This window comes from Physella acuta, unplaced genomic scaffold, assembly GCF_028476545.2.
Source record: "Physella acuta isolate Inbredline_101_S28 unplaced genomic scaffold, ASM2847654v3 ptg001435l, whole genome shotgun sequence".
NCBI lineage: Eukaryota > Metazoa > Mollusca > Gastropoda > Physidae > Physella > Physella acuta.
The window spans coordinates 175451-202189 of NW_026732950.1; the positions used below are offsets into that span (position 1 = coordinate 175451).

Sequence of the window (26739 nt, forward strand, 5' to 3'; positions counted from 1 at the left end):
TCTCTGGGGAGGGGGGGGGGGGGGGGAATTTGATATTTTCGGGGGGGGGGGGGGGGGGGGGGGGGTCGGAGGCAGAGAAGCCTGGAAGAAACTCTGCAAGTTTTTTTTTTATATAAATTGTAAATTTCTGTTCAATTTTTTACATCGATTAGTCCTCACCACCCCAAAAAGGCTCCCCCCCCCCCCCCCGATTTGGAAACCGCGTATTTACAATACATATTCTGTTCAAGAAACTATGCTTACAGACTTTTGAGTAATATCAAATAATACATCACATTTTTTACTTTCTCGTATATACGAAGTATAGAGAAAGTATTGTAATCGTGCAAAAAAAAAAATCGAGATTTTTACAAATCTCGACGTTTTACACCTCACTGATACGGAAAAACATAATTTTGCAATCTTGTCCGTATGTCTGTGTGTGTGTGTGTGTCTGTCTGTGTGTCCGTGTGTAAACACGATAACTTGAGTACCGTTACTGCTAGGTTGATGAAATTTCATATATAAGTATTTTATCAAAATCGTAGATCCGTATCAACTTTTGAGCGATTTCCGATAACCGGAAGTGGTACTTTTTCTACTTTGAATTTTTCAAAAGCCTATAACTTGAGTACTATTTCAGATAGATAAATGAAATTTCACATGTAAGTAAAAGATCTAATTCTCTACCTTCTGTTAAATTTTGAGTAATTTCCGTTGACCGGAAGTAGTAATTTACGCTACTTCCGATTTCTCAAAAATCTAATGTAAATTTTAAAAGTACTAATAATATTGCGCACTATTATGCGCTTTTTTATTTCGCGTTCACTTGGTGTGCAATTAATTTGTCTACGAGATTTTATTCTATTTTTAAAACTTTAAGTATTTAAAATGGATTAAAAATCATGTCTATAGCCCGAGTTCCCATCCCCTGTTATTTTATATAAAAATATTCGAGAAAGTTTAGGGGAGATCACTCCCGGTTTATTTCATATATTTACAAAAATCCTTTTGGGTCAAATGGGAAAATGCTGACATTAATAAGTTTCAGACCCAGTGAAATATATAATTTTTAATGTCAGTAAAGGGTCGGTGTGGTCGGGTCGGTAAAGCTATTGCTGCCCAACCAATATGTCCCGAGATCAAACCTACAATAGCCATGGACTAGGTGAGACAAATCCGAGTTCAAACCTACAATAGCGATGGACTAGGTGGGACAAATCCGAGTTCAAACCTACAATAGCGATGGACTAGGTGGGACAAATCCGAGTTCAAACCTACAATAGCCATGGACTAGGTGAGACAAATCCGAGTTCAAACATACAATAGCCATGGACTAGGTGGGACAAATCCGAGTTCAAACCTACAATAGCCATGGACTAGGTGGGACAAATCCGAGTTCAAACAACTGTTGCCTTGTAGTTTGTTGTTCATTTGACAAAAGCTATGGGAGCAAATCCAAAAAGAAAAGCAGGCTTATATTGGATTCCACTGCCTATATGGCGCATAACAAGCTGACACGTAATACTTAATTGTGTTGTAAGGAATCCTGTCCAATATATTTAAAATACGAAAGACAAAGATAATGTCACTAAAATGTGATTTCTTATATGGATTATACAAGCGGCGTATATGGCTTAAAAAATGGCAGTGTAACGAACGCCACAGGTTAATATTTTGGCTGTCTTGAGAAGAAAATCTGGCCAGTCCAATGTTTTTATTCAAGCGAATGACGTCACCACGAAGGGTCGACTTCCGCTTCCCGATTTATGCTATTGCTGCCGTTGATCGGCTCGTACGTCTGGTGCTGAGGTCGTCTGACTTCCTCTCGTGAGTAGAGGACGTTTAGAATTCTGGAACCACCGACAAAATATCAGGCAAACCATAGAAGACATGCATTCAAATATGTAAGGTTATATATATATATATATATATATATATATATATATATATATATATATATATATATATATATATATATATATATATATATATATATATATATATATATATATATATATAGGTATTTATACATAGACATCTTTATTTATCGATGTAACATAAGCTAAGATATACACGGTTGAATATATATACAACATACAGTTACTTAAAAAAATATATATAAATGGGCCTGTTTATGTATAAATATTTACACACACCCACACCCACAATCTCTTCTCACACACTCTCACACACTCTCTCACACACACACACACTCTTAAACACTCTCTCACGCACTCTCTCTCTCTCTCAAGCACACCCTCTCTCTCTCACACACACACTATCCCTCACACACACACACTCTCTCTCTCTCTCACACACACACACTCACACACATACACTCTCTCAAACACTCTCTCTCACACTCACTATCTCTCTCTCACACACACTCACACACTCTCTCTCTCTCACACACACTCACATACACTCTCCTTTTCACACACACGCACTATCTCTCTCACACACACTCTCTCAATCACTCTCACTCTCTCTCACAAACACTCTCTTTCTCACACACACACTGACACTCTCTCTCTCACACAAACATTCTCTCTCTCGCCCACACACTCTCTATCTCTCTTTCACAGTGTGTATTTGCTAAGAACCTTAGAACCCCTATACCGAACTACCTATCACCCATACGTCACCACCTCACTGACCTACGACCCCAAACCCTCCCAGCCAACCACTTACATGAGCAGGGTCAATGCCACCAGCATGACGATGGCGAACAGCACGAAGACGAGGCCGGGCCAGGTCGCCAGGCTGGCGTAGAAGATCCGGTTGGCGGCGGTTCCGAACACGGAGGCGCCGATGGTTTCGATGCAACCCATCCCGGCATACACCGTGCCTGGTCACGTGATAGGATGAAGATTCATTGAATAGAAAATTGATGAATTTTGAAAAATGTTATAGTGACTTTTTACTTTCTCGTATATACGAAGTATAGAGAAAGTCTTGTAATCGTGCACAAAAAAAAAAAAAAAAAAAAAAAAAAAAAAAAATCGAGATTTTTGCAAATCTCGACGTTTTAACCCCTCCCAGAGTCGAACCCCCCCCCCCCCCCATAGTTTTGCAATCTTGTTCGTATGTCTGTGTGTGTCTGTATGCGTGTGTGTAAACACGATAATTTGTGTACCGTTACAGCTGGGTTGATAAAATTTCACATATAAGTATTATATAAAAATCGTAGATCCGTATCAACTTTTGAGCGATTTTCGTTTATCGGAAGTGGAACTTTTTCTACTTTCAATTTTTCAAAAGCCTATAACTTGAGTACTATTTCACATTTTGTTTGGCGTTCACTTGGTGTGCAATTCTTTTTTCTACGAGATTTTATTCTATTTTAAAAAGTTCAAGTAAATAAAAATGGCTTATTCCCCGTAGTGTTATATAAGAATATTCGAGAAAGTTTAGTGCAGATCGCTCCGGATTTATTTTAAACATGTATTTCCAAATAAAGTATGCAGCAATATTATAAAGCCTGAACACTAGATAATACTAATAGACTAAGAGTTTATGCTAAGGGAGGTAACTATTATAAAATAGGAAAGAATCATAAAACTGCGATTACCTCCCCTATGTGTGCTGTTTTAATTAACCATTTTATCTCGGGAAAAACAGCCTTTGATTTCTTCATTAACATTTTTTTTAAAATCCAGTAGGAGCTGTAATGACAGTTATTTTCGTACCATTGGACGCGGCGGAATCTGTATAAACCTGATTTAGAATTTTAAATAAGAGTAATTACGCTCCACCCCCCCCCCCCCTTCCCCTAACACCACTGATAAAATAAGCCCCGGAGGGTTTAAGCATCACGTGACTGTATCACGTGATTATCACTGACCTTGTGCCCGCTCATCCACCAGAGTTGTCATCACGGACCGCAGCATGGGGATTATCGCCCTTGTCATGACACTCAGGACGGCGACTGAGGGAGGGGAAGGATATTGGAATAGAAAAAAAAAAATTAACATGTTGGATTTTTAATCATCTTTTTGTTAACTAATACACAGACACATTTTAACTGACATTTGATGAGGAACTATTTAGCATATTTTTAAAATTGACCTTCGCATAAAACTATAACGCTGACCTGTATATTTCGCCATTTCACTGACAGTGAACTACATTTCACGTTATCACTCTGACCTTGACCTACATTCGATACGCTAGCACACAGAGCGTGACCTACATTCTTAGCTATCCCACTGACCTCGACATACATTGTACTCTATTACACTGACCTGACCTATATTCTACCTTATCTCGCTGATTCTGACCTTTATTCCAAGCTACCGCCCAAACCAATTGTTCAACACCATCACACTGACCCTGACATCAACACCATTTCACCGCACTGACCCTGACCTTCACACCACTCTACCACACTGACCCTGACCTTCACACCACTCTACCACACTGACCCTGACCTTCGCACTACTCTACCACACTGACCCTGACCTTCGCAACACTCTACCACACTGACCCTGACCGTCCCACCACTCTACCACACTGACCCTGACCTTCACACCACTCTACCACACTGACCCTGACCGTCCCACCACTCTACCACACTGACCCTGAACTTCACACCACTGTACCACAACGACCCTGACCTTCACACCACTCTACCACACTGACCCTGACCTTCACACCACTCTACCACACTGACCCCGACCTTCACACCACTCTACCACACTGACCCTGACCGTCCCACCACTCTACCACACTGACCCTGACCTTCACACCACTCTACCACACTGAACTTGACCTTCACACCACTCTACCACACTGAACATGACCTTCACACCACTCCACCACACTGACCCTGACCTTCACACCATACTACCACACTGACCCTGACCTTCACACCACTCTACCACACTGACCCTGACCGTCCCACCACTCTACCACACTGACCCTGAACTTCACACCACTGTACCACAACGACCCTGACCTTCACACCACTCTACCACACTGACCCTGACCTTCACACCACTCTACCACACTGACCCCGACCTTCACACCACTCTACCACACTGACCCTGACCGTCCCACCACTCTACCACACTGACCCTGACCTTCACACCACTCTACCACACTGAACTTGACCTTCACACCACTCTACCACACTGAACATGACCTTCACACCACTCCACCACACTGACCCTGACCTTCACACCATACTACCACACTGATCCTGACCTTCACACCTTTCTACCACACTGACCCCGACCTTCACACCACTCTACCACAGTAACCTTGACCTTCACAACACTCTACCACACTAACCTTGACCTTCACAACGCGCTACCACACTAACCTTGACCTTCACAACACTACCACACTAACCTTGACCTTCCAATCACTCTACCACACTAACCTTGACATTCACAACACTACCACACTGACCTTGACTTTCACAACACTCTACCACACTGACCCTGACACCACACTGATCTCTCTGACACGACCCTGACCTTCATACACCATGGTGTCATTGACCGCTACTGACATGAACACGCAGGCTGTCATGCTGGAGATGACGCCAAGAACAGCCGCCTGCCTGTCCGCCATATTGAACAGCCGCTGCAGGATGGCCAACAAGGCCAGGATGGCCACCCAGTTGCACAGGAGGGTGGCCCCGTTGTAGGTGAGCAGCTTGGTGGCCCCCCAGCACAGGGGGTATTTCATCAGGTACAGGTTCTGTGGGGGAGAGAGGGGCGGGTACGTGTGTTTAATGTAGTAATAGTGTTTGTATTTTATCATGTACAGGTTCTGTGGGGAGAGAGGCAGGTGTATGTTTTAACATGTGATTCATGTAGTAATAGTGTTTGTATTTCATCAGGTACAGCTTCTGTGGGGAGAGGCAGGTGTATGTTTTAACACGTGATTCATGTAGTAGTGGTGTATGCTGTAAGCTTCATGATGTATGCTTCATGTAAGTACAAGTGTATGATGTCAGCTTGATGATGTATGCTTCATGTCGTATGCCTCTTGTAAGTAATGGTGTATGCTGCGTAGTGTATGTTTCATGGTGTATTCTTCATAGTGTATGTTTTATACTGAGTATCTCATAATGAATGCTTTTCTCCGGGGGGGGGGTGGTCAACATTTTTCAGGGGGGGGGGGGGGCGGACACTAGTAAAAGTGTATGTTTATGTTTATATAAAATCCATCTCGAAGAGATGCCTGAAAGAAACTCTGGCTTCATGGTGTCTGCTTCGTAGTGTCTGCTTTATTGTGTCTGCTTTATGGTGTATAGTTAACGTTGTATGCTTTGCTGGCGTTCGTACTGTATACTACAAATGCTAACATTGTAAGCGTCATGCAGTGTGAGTTCTTGCACTGACGGTATAACCTTATGTGCTACATCCCAACACGTCTATCCCAGCATGCTCTAACCATCACTATGTCAATACACTACACACTTCCGTCCCATCATGCTCTGACTATCAGTGTGTCAACACACTACACACTTCCGTTACAGCATGCTCACTATCACTGTCTCAACACACTGTGCTAAGACAGGAAGAACGTGTTGTGTCAGTGTTTTGTTGACCTTTCAATGACACTGTTGTTATCTACTCAAAGCATTTGTTTGTGTATGTGTTTACTGTGTGAAGGTTAGCATAGTGGGGGTGACGTCATTTCCGATCGTTTGTTTTGGATTAGGTTGTGACGACCCTAATGAAAACGAGGCTAAATTTTAGTAATAGGGCTAGTAAGTAGGTCACCAACCAGTTCTATGGCTCATGCAGGTTTTATTGAGTATGGTGTTGAGGTAAAAGTCAGTTTAATGAATGAGTTGATTGAGATGTGTGTACATTTGTTACTGTGTTGCTGTGGAAGATTGAGTCAGTGTTGTGTTGTGAGGATGGTGTGAATTGTAAAAATGATGACTCTGTCTATGGTGTAAATGTTGTAGATTTACTGGATTGTAAAGATGGTGATGCTGTAATGACGTTGCAAACATGCCCAGTTGTAGGAGGGTGGTGATTGTTTGTATGTGCTGTAACTATGGTGATGATGTGTATGTGCAATGATGGTGATGGTGTGCATGTGTGTAACAACGATGTAGATGTGCTGTGTAACAATTGTGATGATGTGTGTGTGTATAACAATAGTGATGATGTGTGTGTGTGTAACAATAGTGATGATGTGTGCTGTGTGTAACAATGGTGATGATGATGTGTGTGTAACAATGGTGATGATGTGCTGTGTGTAACAATGGTGATGATGTGTGTGTAACAATGGTGATGATGTGTGTGTAACAATGGTGATGATGATGTGTGTGTAACAATGGTGATGATGTGCTGTGTGTAACAATGGTGATGATGTGTGTGTAACAATGGTGATGATGTGTGTGTAACACTGGTGATGATGTGTGTGTGTAACAATGGTGATGATGTGTGTAACAATGGTGATGATGTGTATGTGTAACAATGGTGATGATGTGTGTGTGTGTAACAATGGTGCTGATGTGCTGTGTAACAATGGTGATGATGATGTGTGTGTAACAATGGTGATGATGTGCTGTGTGTAACAATGGTGATGATGTGTGTGTAACAATGGTGATGATGTGTGTGTAACACTGGTGATGATGTGTGTGTGTAACAATGGTGATGATGTGTGTAACAATGGTGATGATGTGTATGTGTAACAATGGTGATGATGTGTGTGTGTAACAATGGTGATGATGTGTGTAACAATGGTGATGATGTGTATGTGTAACAATGGTGATGATGTGTGTGTAACACTGGTGATGATGTGTGTGTGCGTAACAATGGTGATGATGTGTGTAAAAATGGTGATGATGTGCTGTGTGTAACACTGGTGATGATGTGTGTAACAATGGTGATGATGTGCTGTGTAATGATGGTGATGATGTGCTGTGTGTAACAATGGTGATGATGTGCTGAGTGATGCACCTGTTACACCTGTTACACGGCCACCCACTCTGTCCTTACCTGAACCCCTGGCTTGGAAAAGTTCACGGCCACTGTCAAGATGAAGGTCACAAAGACCAGACGTCGCTTCAGCACCAGACGTTTTCCTCGCACGTCTTTGACGTACAGCATGAGGCTTTGTTTGATCTGTTGGATGACAGATGATGGACGGTGTCGTACAACAGATGTAATACAACAAATGCCATGCAACAGATTTCATACAGCAGATGTGATAAACATATGCCATACAACAAATGTCATAAAACAGGTGTCATACAATAGATGTCGTACAGCAGATGTCATACAACATGTCGTACAACATATGTCAAACAACGTGTCATGCGACGGATATTATACAACAGATGTCATATAACCGATGTCATACAACAGATGTCATTCAACGGATGCCATACAACATATGTCATACTATAGATGTCATACAACAGATGTCATTATACAGATGTCACACTACAGATGTCATACAACAGATATCATACTTATATAGGCCTATATATCCTACATATACACATGTATATAGATACATATATACATGTCTATATATATATATATATATATATATATATATATATATATATATATATATATATATATATATATATATATATATATATGCAGTGTTTCTTCCAGACTTTTTCCTCCGGGAGGGCACTAGAAATTTTCGAGAGGTGGGGGGGGGGGGGGGGGGGGGGCGGACACTGTTAAAAGTTCAGGGGGGGGGGGGATAGACTCTGTTCGGGGGGGTGGGGGGTGCAGCACCCCCCACCTCCCCCCCCCCCCCCAACAGATGCCTAGAAGAAATACTGTATATATGTATATGGTTGAGATAGTGTGCTACTAACCATTTGGAGGGAAGACTTGGCGCCACTACAGAATCCCACACAGATACGACGGCAACACCCCGGCTCTAAGCGTGTGTCTGTCGGAGCAACCAATCGGGTAGTCTCGGCTGTTTCCGGCAGAAACACGAGCACCAGCAGAAGACACAGGAAGTTGACGGCCACCGAGCACACCACGGGGTAAAAATAGCTGACCTTGATCCAGTGACCAATGGCGATTTGAGCTGCAGAGTATAATAGATAATTCATACTTTTTAATACAACTTTTTTTTTCAGGTGAGTACTGCTCGGAATCGATACCTCATCGATACGGAAATTTCGGTATCGATTACAAGCAAAGGGTTACTGGATGCTCTTAATAATATACAACAAAAAGCTATTTTATTTAAGTAGTGGAACTTTCTCTCATTAATTAATTATGTTTTCGGCGTCTAACAAAAGAAGCAACTAATTAGGAGACAGTGGTTTTCTGTTTAGTTTTCGTCCTTCCCCAGGTATTCTCTGTCGCTTACCTGATCATACAGGCAGACCCTGTCACTCACCTGCCGAAGTTGCAATCGTCTGCAGGGCCTCCATGCAGGTGATGTGCAACGACCTCCGCCGACCTGGCGGGGAGATGTCGGACACGATACTGAACATGGAGGACAACATGGCGGCAAAACTTCCGCCGCAGGCCTCCATCACGTGACCGACCAGCAGCCACAGGGGCGGTAACTTTTGGGAGATGACGACAAGGTAGACAATCTCTTTCAGCAGCGTGCCGACAATCTGAGGATCGAGGTTCGGATCCATCCAAAACGTGGTGTAAAAAAACATTTGTTTATAAACATTATATTGTGAAAGCGGGATAGACTCAGATGTGCAGGTTTCCTTTCAGGTACGGATGGGGGGGGGGGGGGGGGGGGGGGGAGAGGAGGGTAAACTTCGGGGGGGGGGGGTGAACTTAAAATTTCCGGGGGAGGGGAACACTGTTTAAAGTTTTTTTTTTTCATTATAAACTATATATATTATTATGGAATTACGGGGGTGGGGAGGGGGGTTAATGGTCCCCAGGAGAGATGCCTGAAAGAAACTCTTCAGATGTGTAGATGATGTGGAGACAGACCTAAGACAGCTTGGATTCTCGGACATGGAAGAAAGAAGACAGCAGACACGATGAAGTGGAAGATAGTGGCGAAGCAGTATAACCTATGCGGAAATAACTGTGGAGCAGTATAACCTATGCGGAAATAAATGTGGAGCAGTATAACCTATGCGGAAATAAATATGGAGCAGTATAACCTATGCGGAAATAAATGTGGAGCAGTATAACCTATGCGGAAATAAATGTGGAGCAGTATAACCTATGCGGAAATAAATGTGGAGCAGTATAACCTATGCGGAAATAAATGTGGAGCAGTATAACCTATGCGGAAATAAATGTGGAGCAGTATAACCTATGCGGAAATAAATATGGAGAAGTATAACCTATGCGGAAATAAATTGGCGCTTCTCTTAAAGCGGTTATTAGTAGTTAAACAATGATTGTTCTGTAATTAACCGACTGTTCTAGATTTCCGATCTGTCCTTGTCCCCTGTGCTAAACAGTGAGAGGGGACTCTTAACACCCAGCCATCGCCCTGTGAGTAAAATTCTTTCCTTACTCGTTTTTATAAACGCGTGTAGGCAGATGAAGTAGAGTTAATCTGTTTAAGTGACCTTGGCATGTAATGGGATAGTGTTGTCACAACTATACCCAGCCGCCTTTATTTTCCCTAACCTGATTCAGGTACCCATCATAGCTGAGTAGACTCAGGGATGTTGTATCGACTCGAGACTTTCAAAGTAGCAATAGCTGAGCCGTAACTAAAGTGCAATAATGACAGACCGTCCTACGTTCTCTTGTTCGTTAATGAACACAAAATAAAAACAACTTGTTACGCCCAAAACACGGAAGTAAAAACATCGTCTTGAGATTACAGGGAGCGCACGTGCCTCCACTTGATGAGCAGCTGAATGCTGTGAGACAACAGCGTGGTGGGGATAGAATTAGAGCGCCACTGGTTCAGTGTTTCTTTTAGTCATTTTTTTCCGATGGGGGGGGGGGGGCACTTGAATTTTCCGAGGTTGGGAGGGGGGGGGGGCGAGCACTTATAGAGTATATATTTTCTATGTACATTTTATTTTGTTCGTAGGGGGGGGGGGGGAGGAGCGGTAGACTCTCTTCGGGGGGGGGGGGGGGGGTAGGTTTTGGGGGGGGGATCCTGGAATAAACTCTGCACTGGTTGGGCGATGGATGGCGGGGGGGGGGGCAGGTATGGTACTTCATTCGGGGGGGGGGGGGGGAAGATGCCTGGAAGAAACTGCACTGGTTGAGCGATGGATGGCGGGGGGGGGGGGCAGGGGTGGTACTTCATTCGGGGGGGGGGAGATGCCTGGAAGAAACTGCACTGGTTGAGCGATGGCCTAAAAAGAACATGGTCAGTAGCGTTTTTGCCCTTGATAGTAAGAGCTCGTGTCATTAGCCCCCCGTCACATTTGCTGGAGTATGGGCAGCCGATACAGCTCTCCAGAGTTCTCAGCGCCGTTAATTTATTCATCAGACTAATCTTCCTTAATAGCAGACACATTTTATAAATAAAAATTATTTAAAAAGATCAAAAGTGTCTTCTACATAATTTGATGTCAAATTATTATGAGCCACTGACACACAGACAGAACCACACTGACAATGACACCCAAGACTCACCGGAAACACCAGCCCGACCTTCCTGCCATACCTGTCGGTCAGAGGCCCCAGCACCAGGATGGGCAGGGAGGCCAAGAGGAAGCTGGTCAGGTACAGGTACAGCTCGATGGTCGACACCTCTCGCAGGATCTCCTCCTGGATCTGGCAGGGTAGCAGAGGTCAAGGTCAGTGAGAGGTTAGAAGGTCGTGGTAATGAGGTTAGTAGGTCAGAGAGGTCAAGGTAAGTGAGAGGTTAGAAGGGGGTCATCGTAAAGAGGTTAGTTTGGTCAGAGAGGTCAAGGTAAGTGAGAGGTTAGAAGGGGGTCATGGTAAAGAGGTTAGTTTGGTCAGAGAGGTCAAGGTAAGTGAGAGGTTAGAAGGGGGGTCATGGTAAAGAGGTTAGTTTGGTCAGAGAGGTCAAGAGAAGTGAGAGGTTAGAAGGGGGGTCATGGTAAAGAGGTTAGTTTGGTCAGAGAGGTCAAGGTAAGTGAGAGGTTAGAAGGGGGGTCATGGTAAAGAGGTTAGTTTGGTCAGAGAGGTCAAGGTAAGTGAGAGGTTAGAAGGGGGGTCATGGTAAAGAGGTTAGTTTGGTCAGAGAGGTCAAGGTAAGTGAGAGGTTAGAAGGGGGGTCATGGTAAAGAGGTTAGTTTGGTCAGAGAGGTCAAGGTAAGTGAGAGGTTAGAAGGGGGGTCATGGTAAAGAGGTTAGTTTGGTCAGAGAGGTCAAGGTAAGTGAGAGGTTAGAAGGGGGGTCATGGTAAAGAGGTTAGTTTGGTCAGAGAGGTCAAGGTAAGTTATAGGTTAGTAGGTCGGGGTAGGTCATAGGTAAATTAGAGGTTAGCAAGAGATCATGGTATATACGTTAGTGAGGTTAGAGAATGGTCAAGGAAGGTCAGATGCTAAATGGTCATAGTAGGTCGTTAGGTCAAGGTAGGTCAGAAGCTAGGAAAGTGTCCTGATAGGTTATGTTAGTGAGTGCAAAGTAAGGCAGATTCTAGGAAACGGTCATGATAGGTCGTTAGGTCAAATGCTAGGAGAAGGTCATTATAGGTTATGCTAGTGAGAGTTCAAGGTAAGTCAGATGCTGGGAGGTCGTGGTAGGTCAGAGGATAGTTAGAGGTCATGATATAGAGACATAGGCGATTTGCAGAAGGTCATGCTAGAGAGGTCAGAGAAGTTAGGGGTCAAGGTAGGTCAGAAGGGGGTCATGGTAGAGAGGTCAAACAGGTAGGTAAACATTGTAGACACCTGCTCGCTCTCACAGCTGGTCTTGCTGACTGTCCACCGGACAGTGTGCGATTCTCGTAACCTTTTTCTGATGTTGAATTAGCACCTAGAAAATATCCCATAATTTCTCCAGTATGTATTTTTTTGTATTTTCGGTGTGCGTGAGTTATCCGCGCAACAGGAAAGTTTTGATAGTCACACACCCATTTCTCCAATTATTTCTGACTCAGTTCGACCTTGACCCAAGCTAGTTCGACCTTGACCTACTCACCTTCTTCCCCGTGGAGTTGTTCCTGTCGTCGCTCATGTTCTGCTCACACGGCTCCTGGCTGCTGGAGTTGAACTGGGGGTACTGCTGCGCCACCTGGAGGGAGAGGGGGGGGGATTAGAAGAAATGAGGTCACGTGACATGGTGATTTAAAAATACCATCCCACCACCACCACCCTCTTTCCTAACTTCTCATGTCTATGTACGTGTTATGGTATAATTCATCCTTTTCAATCCACGACAGGACGCGATATATACAATAATAAGTGTTAGGTTGGTGGTGTTAGGGTGTTGTTCGTGGACTCAGGGCACTAGCAGTGTTTCTTCCAGGCATCTCTTAGTGGGGGGGGGGGGGAGGGCGGAAAGTCTATCGCCCCCCCCCCTCCCCCACCCGAACGAAATGGAATTTATATAGAAAATATATACTTTAACCAGTGTCCGCCCCCATCCCCACCGGAAAATTTAGTCCGCCCCCCCCCCCCCCCCCCCCAGAAAATATCAAGTGCCCCCCCCCAGGAGAAAAGTCTGGAAGAAACACTGGGCACTAGGCTAGTCGTCAACAAGTCTCAAATAAATACAAAGTTCTAAATTGTGACAAATGTGTATGTGAACTCGTGGAGAATTTGACAGTTGACGCCAGTGGTTGCGGTTTCGGAACCGTTGTGACTCTAGTAGATGTCTTTTTTTTAAAAATATTTTTTCTTCTTCGCCCAGACTCCTATAATTTGACCCCTTGTTTCTTTCAGGCATTTTTTCTACGGTGGGGGGTGGGGGGGGGGGGGGTGGGAGTGGGGGGGGCATCGGTTTAATTATATATTTTCTATATAACTTCTATTTTGATCGGGGGAGGGGGTAGATGGGCCTCGGAGGATACTTGCACCCCCACACCCACAAAAAGAGATTTTTTTTCCCTTTTTTTCTTTTTTTCGCCCCAGACATGTAATTTACAGCGTCAGATTGCCTTGCATGTTCGCTTTAGTATTACACTTTTAACCATCGGCTTGCGAGGACTGGTACACTTTCGCAAAAGTAATACTTCTTTCTGACATTTATTTTCTTTATTTTAGATAGTTTACATTACACAAAGATCTAATACAAAATGTCTAGTTTACATCTTAGGCCTAAAATAAACTATGGTTTGTCCCCGGTGGGATATCCCACAGTGCACCACAATAAGCAACTATTAGGGGGGCTATAAATAGTGTTAAATGGGTAGTCGTAATAACATGTCAATTTACAGTCAGGAATTCCTTAAGTATAATGACGGTAGATTGGGATGTTAGGGTGTTTTTAGTGTTGGGTAATAAAATGTCAAGTTTGTAATCAGGAATGTCTGGGGGCGCCATTTAAGTAGCTTCCTGTTTGATAAGATACGTTACGTTTATTAGGGACATTGTTTAAAATATTAGTGTAGGATTAGAGTAGTTTCCCTTAGGGGTTTGATCAGAGGCGTAGCGACCCTTCCCGGCCCGGGGACAAACATTGCAACCCCCCCCTCGAGATTTTGATTTGCATCCCCCCCCCCTCACATCCCCTCGAAATTTTGATTTGCACCCTCCCCCCCCCTCCCTCAAACTTTCAATTTGCACCCCCCTCAACCTTTCAATTTACTTTTCCAACCATTTTGGCGCCCCCTAAGCTCGGCGCCCGGGGACATATGTCCCGCCCCCCCCCCCTCGCTACGCTACTGGGTTTGATAATCTTCTATATATATAATTCTCTTCTTCGAGCCGTTAGAAAACAAGCTGCAAACGCTCCCCCTACCTCCCCACCCCTACATGGTAGTAGTATATTAGGTCCCTTTTGGAGCGAATTTGGGCGGCGCAAAGGTTATATAGCAAAATACTCGTGGCCGCAGGAACAATGAGATATAGCAAAATACTCCCTAGGGTGGCGCAAAGACATATAGTAAAATACTCCATGACCTAGTTACGTAATTTTAATGGGTTTTTTAATTAGGTTTAATGGGTTTTTTAAATTTTAATTAATTTTTGACCTAGTTACGTAATTTTAATGTTTTTTTTTTTTTTTTTTTTTTTTTTTTTAATTAATTTGATTTTAATTACTTTGTTTGTGTTTTGTTTGTTTATTTTTAATAACTTTAATTAATTTGATTTTTATTTATTTTGTTTTGTATTTGTTTGATTTTAATTTTTTTAATTATTTTTATTTTGTTTTTTAAATTTTAATTAATTTTAGTTTGATTTAATTGATTTGATTTTAATTTATTAAATTTTTAAATTTTAAATTTTAATTTTAAATTTAATTGATTTTAATTACTTTGTTTGTATTTTGTTTGTTTATTTTTAAGAGTTTTAATGAGTTTTTAAATTTTTAATTAATTTTTATTATCGAGTTACGTAATTTAATTACTTTGATTGTATTTTTATTTTGTTTAATTTGTTTGTTTACTTGTTGTTTAATTTAATTACTTTGTTTATATTGTGTAATTTTTATTAACGAGTTACGTAATTTGATTATTTGTTTACTTTTTAATTATTTTTATTTTGTTTATTTTTAATTTTATTTTATTTTATAATTAGTTAAATTATTATTAACTAGTTACGTAATTTGATTTTAATTACTTTTGTTTATTTATTTATTTGATATATTTCTTTTCTTTGATGTATGGTATTTAAAATAAAAGACACTGTTTATTTGATTGTATGTATGTTTAATAGTAAACGGATAGGGGTGTTGGTGGATGAGAGGGGGAGTAATGATGGGGTTTGAGGGTAGGGGTGCGTTAGCGTGTACTTTGTTAATAACATCCATTAACCAGACATGTAACACCTGTTACGTATTGATCGCAGCGACAGGTCCATCACAGCATGATGTCCCACCTAATTAAATTTTGTTATGCATCATTGATTTTCCCCCGCTCGGTTTGAAAGGTCATGGTAATTAACGACGTACATTAAGTGGCTTTCCGCGAAGTACGTAGGTCATTATGCAACAGCTGTGTAATATCGATCGCATCCACTGACCATCACACCTAATTAAATTGGTCACGCACGTTAAGTGTAGCGACATCGGTAACTATTCGCTTATAGCGAGGTCAGCGAAAACCGATCGATTTGTCAGCTCCGTGAAGCCCTTAGGTAACAGCTGGTGCTGTAATTAGTCACGGCTCTCGGCTTTTTTCATTAGATTACAGCTGTCCATGAACTATGTTCACATATCGTACGCCCGGTCATTCTTTGATCAAATTAAAATTTTTTGTTTCCACATGGCCTACGAACCGTCCCTTGCTATGTATGAAAGATTAATGGTTGTAACTATTCGCTTATAGCGAGGGTCAACGAAAACAAAATATATTTAAGGGTCGGAATTTTCTTTCAACCAACGTTAAATCAGGTTTTGAGACGAAACGAGGTCTCGGTAGGTTCGTGCTTTTTAATGGGCGACAGGGGCGACTTAGTGCGTTGGTACGTAAGGTATGCGGGGGTAGACATGTTTTTTACAAGTCTGGAAAAGTAATTAAGTTTTTTATGACCGTTCCGATTTTCTTTTGATCTGACCACCATTTGACCACCCTGAACCAGATAAATTTAATAAATGTTCAATACATAGTCGCTTATAGTAACATGGGTGAGGGGTGTAAGCAGGCGGGTGACGGTGTGAACAGGTGGGTGAAGGGGGAAATATTAACAAATGTTCAATACATACTCGCTTATAGTAACATGGGTGAAGGGGTGTAAGCAGACGGGTGACGGTCTTATCAGGTGGGTGAAGGGTGAAAGGTGGGTGAAGGTGGAGAAGGTGGGTGAAGGGGGGGAACACGAGTAGGAGTAAAGGATATATAGTAAAAGACTCTACCACCTGAGTGAGGTGGGTGAGGAGGCGGATTTTAATTTTAATTTTTTTATTTTATTTTTTCAGCATCTGTTAACTTTAAGGTTCTATAACTCTATATATTTAAATACATTTTTTGATTCAAACGAGTTTACTTTTCCTAATGTAAGTACAGGTAAAGAGGGATTTCCTATAGATCTGTAATGAAGTAGGCCTTGTTGACTATGACTGGTTGTCCAGGTGTTGACATGATACACTTTTTTGAGATACACGTACACACACACACACACACACACACACACACGCGCGCGCGCGAAATTCATACTAGGTCGGTAAAGGCGGAGAGAACTTATAGGTATACATTATCATGGCGACAACAAAAGCGACCCTTATTTTATTAACATGAAAGCGTGTTTTCCAAAAAGTGTCACCAGGCCGTTGCCATTTTCACAGCGGGGTTTATTTTAAGTGCACCTTGTGCACGTTTGTTTACATTTTAAAAGACGTATCGCGTGGCTTCCCCACATGTCTTCCCTAATAGAGAAACGAGAGGAAAGACAACTGTTCTAAAATTAGAACAGACTTGTTTACAGCCACGAGTATCGTCCCTTGTGAAAAAAATTGCGCGTCAGAATCCTTAACTAAACAGTCAATTTCTTTAACAAGTTAAAAATAATTTAGGAAGACAAGGGTTAACAACATTAGACGCCACCATTTTTGTTTCATGTGACGACAAGGCACAATACACTTTTGTAGTTTATGTCTCAAGTAGAGGGGTGGGATATTTTTTCTTTGTAAGAGTCTTGTAAACAATGGGTAGAGGAGGCGATTACTAAGTAAGAGGGGAGAGAACGTGACTTGCATCGCGATATTTGAAAACATGGCGATGTTTAACCTCAAGCAGATTACCTTCCCATGTTCGCTTTAGTATTACAGTTTTCATCAAACTTCTTTTTGACTTGAACTTCTTTAATTTTTAAGAAAGTTTACTTATACATAAGACGTTATGTCTAATTACAATTTTTTTATTTTCACCACTCAATGTATTTTCTTTTTCTATATCTTACACTGTCATCTTAATTTTTGATCACCTTAGTAAAAATTTGCTTAAGATTATAAACTTCGAGTTTTAAAAAACAACAACGTTATAGTACGTCGTGTCAAATGACACACCGTTTAAAATGTCTACATTTAAAGTTCACCAATATAATGACGTAAAAACTAAATATGATATGACGTTAGCATACATATCATACAATCTAATCACTCTAAAGTACAAATCAATAATTTTTATTGATTAAGGGGCTTGGTGAGGTATTTTTTATCACTATTCGCCTTTCCCCTTCCCTTTGTCCGCAACCCCTTTCTCCTTCTCCCACACTATTACTTGGACAGACAAAGTAACAGACAAACATTTATCTGTATTCAACGAATGTTACAAGTGACAACGTTCCCATCCAACTCTGAAACACCCATGGCCGAATTTCGAAACCAACCTCGTTGAAAACTCCCCTGACCCTAGTTTAACTTTGCCTCACCGATTCCAAAACAGTCCTGTACCAAACACCCATGCACCAACTTTGAAACCTGTCTTGTTGAAAACAAAGACCGTCCCACTCTAGTGTAAACTCTAACCCGACCAACTCCGAAACATGGATTTGAAACACGCCTCGGTGAAACCCAAACTCCCCCGACGCTAGTTTAAACTCTTCCCTCATCACTTCAAAAACATCCCTGTACCAACTTTGAAACACGCCTCGGTGAAACCCAAACTCCCCCGACGCTAGTTTAAACTCTACACCAATCGATTCCAAAACATGCCTGTAACAACTTTGAAACCGGCCTCGGTGAAAACAAAAACCATCCCACCGTAGTATAGACTCGGCCCCTAACACTTCCAAAACATGCATGTACTAACTTTGAAACCACCCTCGGTGAAAACTTCACCGACCCTAGTATGGACTCTACACCTACCGATTCCAAAACACGCATGTTCCGAGTTCAAAACCAACCTTCACCGACACTAGTATGAACTCGACTACCAACAATTCCTAAACATGCATGTTCCGAGTTCAAAACCAACCTTCACCGACACTAGTATGAACTCGGCTACCAACAATTCCCAAACATGCATGTACCAACTTTGCAACCTGCCTCAGTGTTAACAAAACTCCCGACCCTAGTATGAACTCGAATGCCAACAATTCCTAAACATGCATGTCCCAACTTTGTAACCTGCCTCGGTGAAAACTTCACCGACCCTAGTATGGACTCTACACCTACCGATTCCAAAACATGCATGTTCCGAGTTCAAAACCAACCTTCACCGACCCTAGTATGAACTCGGCTACCAACAATTCCAAAACACACATGTTCCGAGTTCAAAACCAACCTCGGTGAAAACTTCACCGACCCTAGTATGAAGACGGCCCCTAACAATTCCAAGGATGCATATACGACCTTCGAAACCACCCTCGGTGTAACCAAAACACCTCCGTCCCTAGTGTAAACTCTGCCGCATCCAACTCCTAAACATCCATGGTCCGAGTTCAAAACCCAACCTTCACCGACACTAGTATGAACTCGGTTACTAACAATTCTAAAACATGGATGTACTAACTTCGAAACATCCCTCTGTGTTAACAAAACTCCCCCGACCCTACTATAGGCTCGACCCCTAACAATTCCAAAACATGTATGGTCTAGCTTCGAACCCTGCCTCGGTGAAAACGTCACAGACTCTAGTTGAACGGTGCCCCTAGCCAACTCCAAACCTTCCCTGGGCACCCGAATAAAAATACCTCACCCAGCCCCTTAATCAATAAAAATTATTGATTTGTACTTTAGAGTGATTAGATTGTATGATATGTATGCTAACGTCATATCATATTTAGTTTTTACGTCATTATATTGGTGAACTTTAAATGTAGACATTTTAAACGGTGTGTCATTTGACACGACGTACTATAACGTTGTTGTTTTTTAAAACTCGAAGTTTATAATCTTAAGCAAATTTTTACTAAGGTGATCAAAAATTAAGATGACAGTGTAAGATATAGAAAAAGAAAATACATTGAGTGGTGAAAATAAAAAAATTGTAATTAGACATAACGTCTTATGTATAAGTAAACTTTCTTAAAAATTAAAGAAGTTCAAGTCAAAAAGAAGTTTGATGAAAACTGTAATACTAAAGCGAACATGGGAAGGTAATCTGCTTGAGGTTAAACATCGCCATGTTTTCAAATATCGCGATGCAAGTCACGTTCTCTCCCCTCTTACTTAGTAATCGCCTCCTCTACCCATTGTTTACAAGACTCTTACAAAGAAAAAATATCCCACCCCTCTACTTGAGACATAAACTACAAAAGTGTATTGTGCCTTGTCGTCACATGAAACAAAAATGGTGGCGTCTAATGTTGTTAACCCTTGTCTTCCTAAATTATTTTTAACTTGTTAAAGAAATTGACTGTTTAGTTAAGGATTCTGACGCGCAATTTTTTTCACAAGGGACGATACTCGTGGCTGTAAACAAGTCTGTTCTAATTTTAGAACAGTTGTCTTTCCTCTCGTTTCTCTATTAGGGAAGACATGTGGGGAAGCCACGCGATACGTCTTTTAAAATGTAAACAAACGTGCACAAGGTGCACTTAAAATAAACCCCGCTGTGAAAATGGCAACGGCCTGGTGACACTTTTTGGAAAACACGCTTTCATGTTAATAAAATAAGGGTCGCTTTTGTTGTCGCCATGATAATGTATACCTATAAGTTCTCTCCGCCTTTACCGACCTAGTATGAATTTCGCGCGCGCGCGCGTGTGTGTGTGTGTGTGTGTGTACGTGTATCTCAAAAAAGTGTATCATGTCAACACCTGGACAACCAGTCATAGTCAACAAGGCCTACTTCATTACAGATCTATAGGAAATCCCTCTTTACCTGTACTTACATTAGGAAAAGTAAACTCGTTTGAATCAAAAAATGTATTTAAATATATAGAGTTATAGAACCTTAAAGTTAACAGATGCTGAAAAAATAAAATAAAAAAATTAAAATTAAAATCCGCCTCCTCACCCACCTCACTCAGGTGGTAGAGTCTTTTACTATATATCCTTTACTCCTACTCGTGTTCCCCCCCTTCACCCACCTTCTCCACCTTCACCCACCTTTCACCCTTCACCCACCTGATAAGACCGTCACCCGTCTGCTTACACCCCTTCACCCATGTTACTATAAGCGAGTATGTATTGAACATTTGTTAATATTTCCCCCTTCACCCACCTGTTCACACCGTCACCCGCCTGCTTACACCCCTCACCCATGTTACTATAAGCGACTATGTATTGAACATTTATTAAATTTATCTGGTTCAGGGTGGTCAAATGGTGGTCAGATCAAAAGAAAATCGGAACGGTCATAAAAAACTTAATTACTTTTCCAGACTTGTAGACTTGTAAAAAACATGTCTACCCCCGCATACCTTACGTACCAACGCACTAAGTCGCCCCTGTCGCCCATTAAAAAGCACGAACCTACCGAGACCTCGTTTCGTCTCAAAACCTGATTTAACGTTGGTTGAAAGAAAGTTCCGACCCTTAAATATATTTTGTTTTCGTTGACCCTCGCTATAAGCGAATAGTTACAACCATTAATCTTTCATACATAGCAAGGGACGTTTCGTAGGCCATGTGGAAACAAAAAATTTTAATTTGATCAAAGAATGACCGGGCGTACGATATGTGAACATAGTTCATGGACAGCTGTAATCTAATGAAAAAAGCCGAGAGCCGTGACTAATTACAGCACCAGCTGTTACCTAAGGGCTTCACGGAGCTGACAAATCGATCGGTTTTCGCTGACCTCGCTATAAGCGAATAGTTACCGATGTCGCTACACTTAACGTGCGTGACCAATTTAATTAGGTGTGATGGTCAGTGGATGCGATCGATATTACACAGCTGTTGCATAATGACCTACGTACTTCGCGGAAAGCCACTTAATGTACGTCGTTAATTACCATGACCTTTCAAACCGAGCGGGGGAAAATCAATGATGCATAACAAAATTTAATTAGGTGGGACATCATGCTGTGATGGACCTGTCGCTGCGATCAATACGTAACAGGTGTTACATGTCTGGTTAATGGATGTTATTAACAAAGTACACGCTAACGCACCCCTACCCTCAAACCCCATCATTACTCCCCCTCTCATCCACCAACACCCCTATCCGTTTACTATTAAACATACATACAATCAAATAAACAGTGTCTTTTATTTTAAATACCATACATCAAAGAAAAGAAATATATCAAATAAATAAATAAACAAAAGTAATTAAAATCAAATTACGTAACTAGTTAATAATAATTTAACTAATTATAAAATAAAATAAAATTAAAAATAAACAAAATAAAAATAATTAAAAAGTAAACAAATAATCAAATTACGTAACTCGTTAATAAAAATTACACAATATAAACAAAGTAATTAAATTAAACAACAAGTAAACAAACAAATTAAACAAAATAAAAATACAATCAAAGTAATTAAATTACGTAACTCGATAATAAAAATTAATTAAAAATTTAAAAACTCATTAAAACTCTTAAAAATAAACAAACAAAATACAAACAAAGTAATTAAAATCAATTAAATTTAAAATTAAAATTTAAAATTTAAAAATTTAATAAATTAAAATCAAATCAATTAAATCAAACTAAAATTAATTAAAATTTAAAAAACAAAATAAAAATAATTAAAAAAATTAAAATCAAACAAATACAAAACAAAATAAATAAAAATCAAATTAATTAAAGTTATTAAAAATAAACAAACAAAACACAAACAAAGTAATTAAAATCAAATTAATTAAAAAAAAAAAAAAAAAAAAAAAAAAAAAAAACATTAAAATTACGTAACTAGGTCAAAAATTAATTAAAATTTAAAAAACCCATTAAACCTAATTAAAAACCCATTAAAATTACGTAACTAGGTCATGGAGTATTTTACTATATGTCTTTGCGCCACCCTAGGGAGTATTTTGCTATATCTCATTGTTCCTGCGGCCACGAGTATTTTGCTATATAACCTTTGCGCCGCCCAAATTCGCTCCAAAAGGGACCTAATATACTACTCATGGTTTTAGTGAGCTGTGTTCACTCTAAATGTTTACAAGCAGAGCCAACGATTTTAAACGTAGGGGGGGGGGGGGGGAGGAGGGGGGGAGGGAAGGAAGGGGGGGTTATGGTCCTAAACGAGCTACTTATAGTGTTTTAAAGAAATATTTTCAGTGTCAGCGTTGGTACTGTCGAATTCACAAATTATGAATTATTGAAAATTAGAAACAACTAAATAGCGGCGTATGTTATGCCGCGGGCCGGCTCGTAGGTTTTAAAATATAAATATTGATTATGTTGTTCATTTCCTTGTTAGATGTGCATAGTTGTTATGAAGTATGAGCGAATGGTAATTAATTATTAGGATAGAGCCGGTGGTGTATAACTACAGGGGGGGGGGGGGTCAGAAACGTAATTTGTTGTTGTGAGAGTTAATGAGTGATGATGGTTGAGTTGTTGTATGGGTGGTGGGAGGCGAGGGGGAGGGGGGCCTGCCCAACGCTTTACAAACACACATTAACATATATCAAGAAGAGAATAACTTATATAAAATACCATACAAATTACAAAAAAAAAATAAATAAAAAAATAAATAGATTATTTAATTTTCGATGGGCCTACCTTTTTAACACGTTTTTCTTAACTCAGCTTCGCGTTTGTTTGTTTGTTTGGTTGTTTGGATGTTTGTTGTTAAAATTGACATCGAAAATTAGCCCACTTCTGTGTGTGTAACAATGGTGATGATGTGTGTAACAATGGTGATGATGTGCTGTGTGTAACAATGGTGATGATGTGTGTGTAACATTGGTGATGATGTGTGTAACAATGGTGATGATGTGCTGTGTAACAATGGTGATGATGTTTTTTTTAAGTATTTTATTCTGATTCCATCCACCCACCTCCCCACAAAAGACACCTCTCCTCCAATGTTCATTTACCCCGCCTACACCCCAAATACCTGCCTTTATTAACCCCCCCCCCCCCCCAACCTTAAACATTTTCTGGACACTAGTTAAGTAAATATTTTCTGTGTAGATTTATTTTTCTATTTCGTTGAAAGAGGGGGTGTGGCGGTGGAAGAGATGCCTGAAAGAAACTCGGAATGTGACCATGACCTCTGACGAATGAAGTGAAGCGTGAACTCACCTTGTCGTAGATGTAGGGGTTGAGTATGACGATGGTGACGACGTAGTTCATGAAGTAGGTGCTCACCACCAACGCCAGGAGGACACTCGGCCGCCATTTTGTCCCGGCAGACGATCTCTCAGCAGACGGCAGGAGCAGAGGTCGGAGTTCATCTTCCCGTACCCGTGGCATGCTGGGAGGTACTCGTCTTGAGGGGGTGGGGGGGGGGGGGAAGAGGTTAATTTAAAATCTTATTGGAATTTCTGTTATTGTTTTTGTCGTGGAGGGAAAAAAAAATTTAATTCCGCAAAGATTGAATTGGTTTGTATCTTTAAAAGCTTGAGATTTTAATTATCTTCGCTTGTTGATTAGTTTATAATGCGAAATTAAGAAATACTTTTTTAATAGTGCCTCTAGCTGAGCCCTAACGCTGTCCTTATTTTAGCCTAAAGTGTAACTATAGCCTATATAGGGGCGTTAGAGCGCTAGACTGCTAACCTGAAACTCTCGAGTTCGAATCCAAGAAAGTCAGTAGAACGTCCCTGAGTCCACCCAGCTTTGATGGGTGGCTAATTCACGTTAGGGAAAGTAAAGGCAGCGGGGCATAGTGCTGACGACAATATCTCCTTCATATTCCGAGGTCACAGAAACAGGTGAACTCTATTTCACTTGCCCCATGGACCGTGGGGTTCGAAAAAGAAACTTTACTTATTATAACACTGATTATTACGAATGTCTAGATCGTATCCTTTATCCTAACCCCAGAGGCGTAGCTAGGTGGAGCCGGTGGGGTGGCCGTCCCGGGCGCCGACCCAAAGGGCGCGCCAAACGTGGTAGATAATAATATAAAAACTCATTACTGAATTACATACCGTCGAAGTAAACAATATAGACTTCAATTTGGCATTGCGGACTTGTTTTATACGTCAATTGTGTGACACCAAAATAAAAAGGCAAAGTCACTGGTAAAAAGCGCCCCGACCTTTCCAAATGAGGGGATGGGTGCGCTTTTCCACCAACGCGAATTACTAAATATAGCCCTAATTTGGGGAAGGGGCGCCAAATTGATAGTTTGTCCTGGGCGTCGAAATAGATGGCTACGTCTTTACCTAACCCTGACCATAACAACATTGATACCGGCATTAAAAAAAAAAAACATCAGCATTATACTTGAGTTTACCTTGTGCTGTTTTCTATATTGGCGACAAAGTATCGTAAAATAGAATTTAAAATATAGAGGGAAGGGACTCTAAACCAAATCAGAAAAAGAGAAATACAATTTTAATTTTGGGTAGAGTTTAACACGGGGTAAAATTTCACACGGGGCAGATTTAAACATGGGGTAAAATTTCACACTGGGCAGATTTAAACATGGGCAAGACTAACGCGACACAGAGTTAAACACGGGGCAAAGTTGAACTTGGGTCAGTGTGTTACAAGCAGTAGCACACACCACTCTCTACTACTGGCCTGTATCCTGCGACATAACAACAGTAAACAGCTACCGGTTAAGTGAATTAATTTACGTCCTACACGCTACCTATAGTGTACAAGGTATATAGGCCGTCCTTATAATACGTATTTAGGTAGCCATTGCAATACATATAGAAGTAGCCCTTGCTATAAACATAGAGGTAGCCATTGCTATACATATAGAGGTAGCCATCGCTATACATACAGAGATAGCCCTTATTGTACATATAGAGGTAGCCCTTGATATCCATTTAGATGTAGCCCTTGCTGAACATAAAGAGGTAGCCTTTGCTTTATATAGAGGTAGCACTAAACGTGTACGGGTAGCACTTACTATACGTATGCAGCTGGCAGTTGTTGTACATACATAGTAAGCGATACAATTAGTTTTCTGTTTGTATATTACACTTGCAGCCACTGTTGTTATACGTATACTGGTAACACTTTACCTATATAGGTAGCACTTGTTATACTAGTAATAAATGTGTCATCATTACGATACGACACTGGTGACAGATGTGTCACCATTACTGCCATTAAGATACTACTGATACGTTTTTCACCCTTAAGATACTTCTGATATATGTGTCACCTTTACAGCATGACACTGGTGACACAATAGGATACCACAAATACATGTATCACCAGTTAGATACTACTTATAAACGTGTCACCATAAAGCTACTAATGATACCGTGTCATCATTAAGCTACTACTGATATATGTGTCACCATAAAGGTACAACTGGTATATGTGACACCATTAAGGTACAACTGATACACGTGTCACCAGTAAGGCACTACAAATTCATGTGTCACCATTAAGATACAACTGCTACATGGATCACCCTTTACCGACACATGTGCCACCACAAATGTCAACAATCCACATGTCATATCATTCACACAGCACCACTGTCACACATACGACAACATCCATAAACCCACACATAAATTCACACATAAACCCACACATAAACTCACATATAAACCCACCTACCTGCCTGCAAACTCCAATTTATCAACCGTAAATAAATACACGTCTCACCGAATAACACACCAAGTACTGAAACGGAGGCCCACCAATTGCTTTCAATGCCACCATTCTGAGCTAAAAATAGCAACATCTATGTCCTATAGGCCTATTTTGAAAATTTGACACACAGCTTAGCAGTTTCATTGGTGGAAAAGGGAATTCCCCCTGATTTTATAAATAGATGTTGGGAATCCCCGTTACGAATTAAC

General features: G+C 40.9%; 1 protein-coding gene across 1 annotated transcript; it reads right to left on the bottom strand.

Annotated features, from left to right (window-relative positions):
* Window positions 1-193: 193 nt before the first annotated feature.
* On the bottom strand, window positions 194-26596 carry LOC131927744 (proton-coupled folate transporter-like). Its single transcript, XM_059283534.1, has 11 exons — window positions 26495-26596; window positions 24044-24230; window positions 12993-13085; window positions 11517-11657; window positions 9331-9556; window positions 8792-9012; window positions 7953-8078; window positions 5463-5688; window positions 3827-3910; window positions 2674-2830; window positions 194-1832 (listed from the first exon to the last, which is right to left on the bottom strand). Exons 2-11 carry the CDS (start codon window positions 24212-24214, stop codon window positions 1715-1717), a joined length of 1563 nt encoding a protein of 520 aa, XP_059139517.1. The 5' UTR covers window positions 24215-24230; window positions 26495-26596; the 3' UTR covers window positions 194-1714.
* Between the last annotated feature and the right edge of the window lie 143 nt (window positions 26597-26739).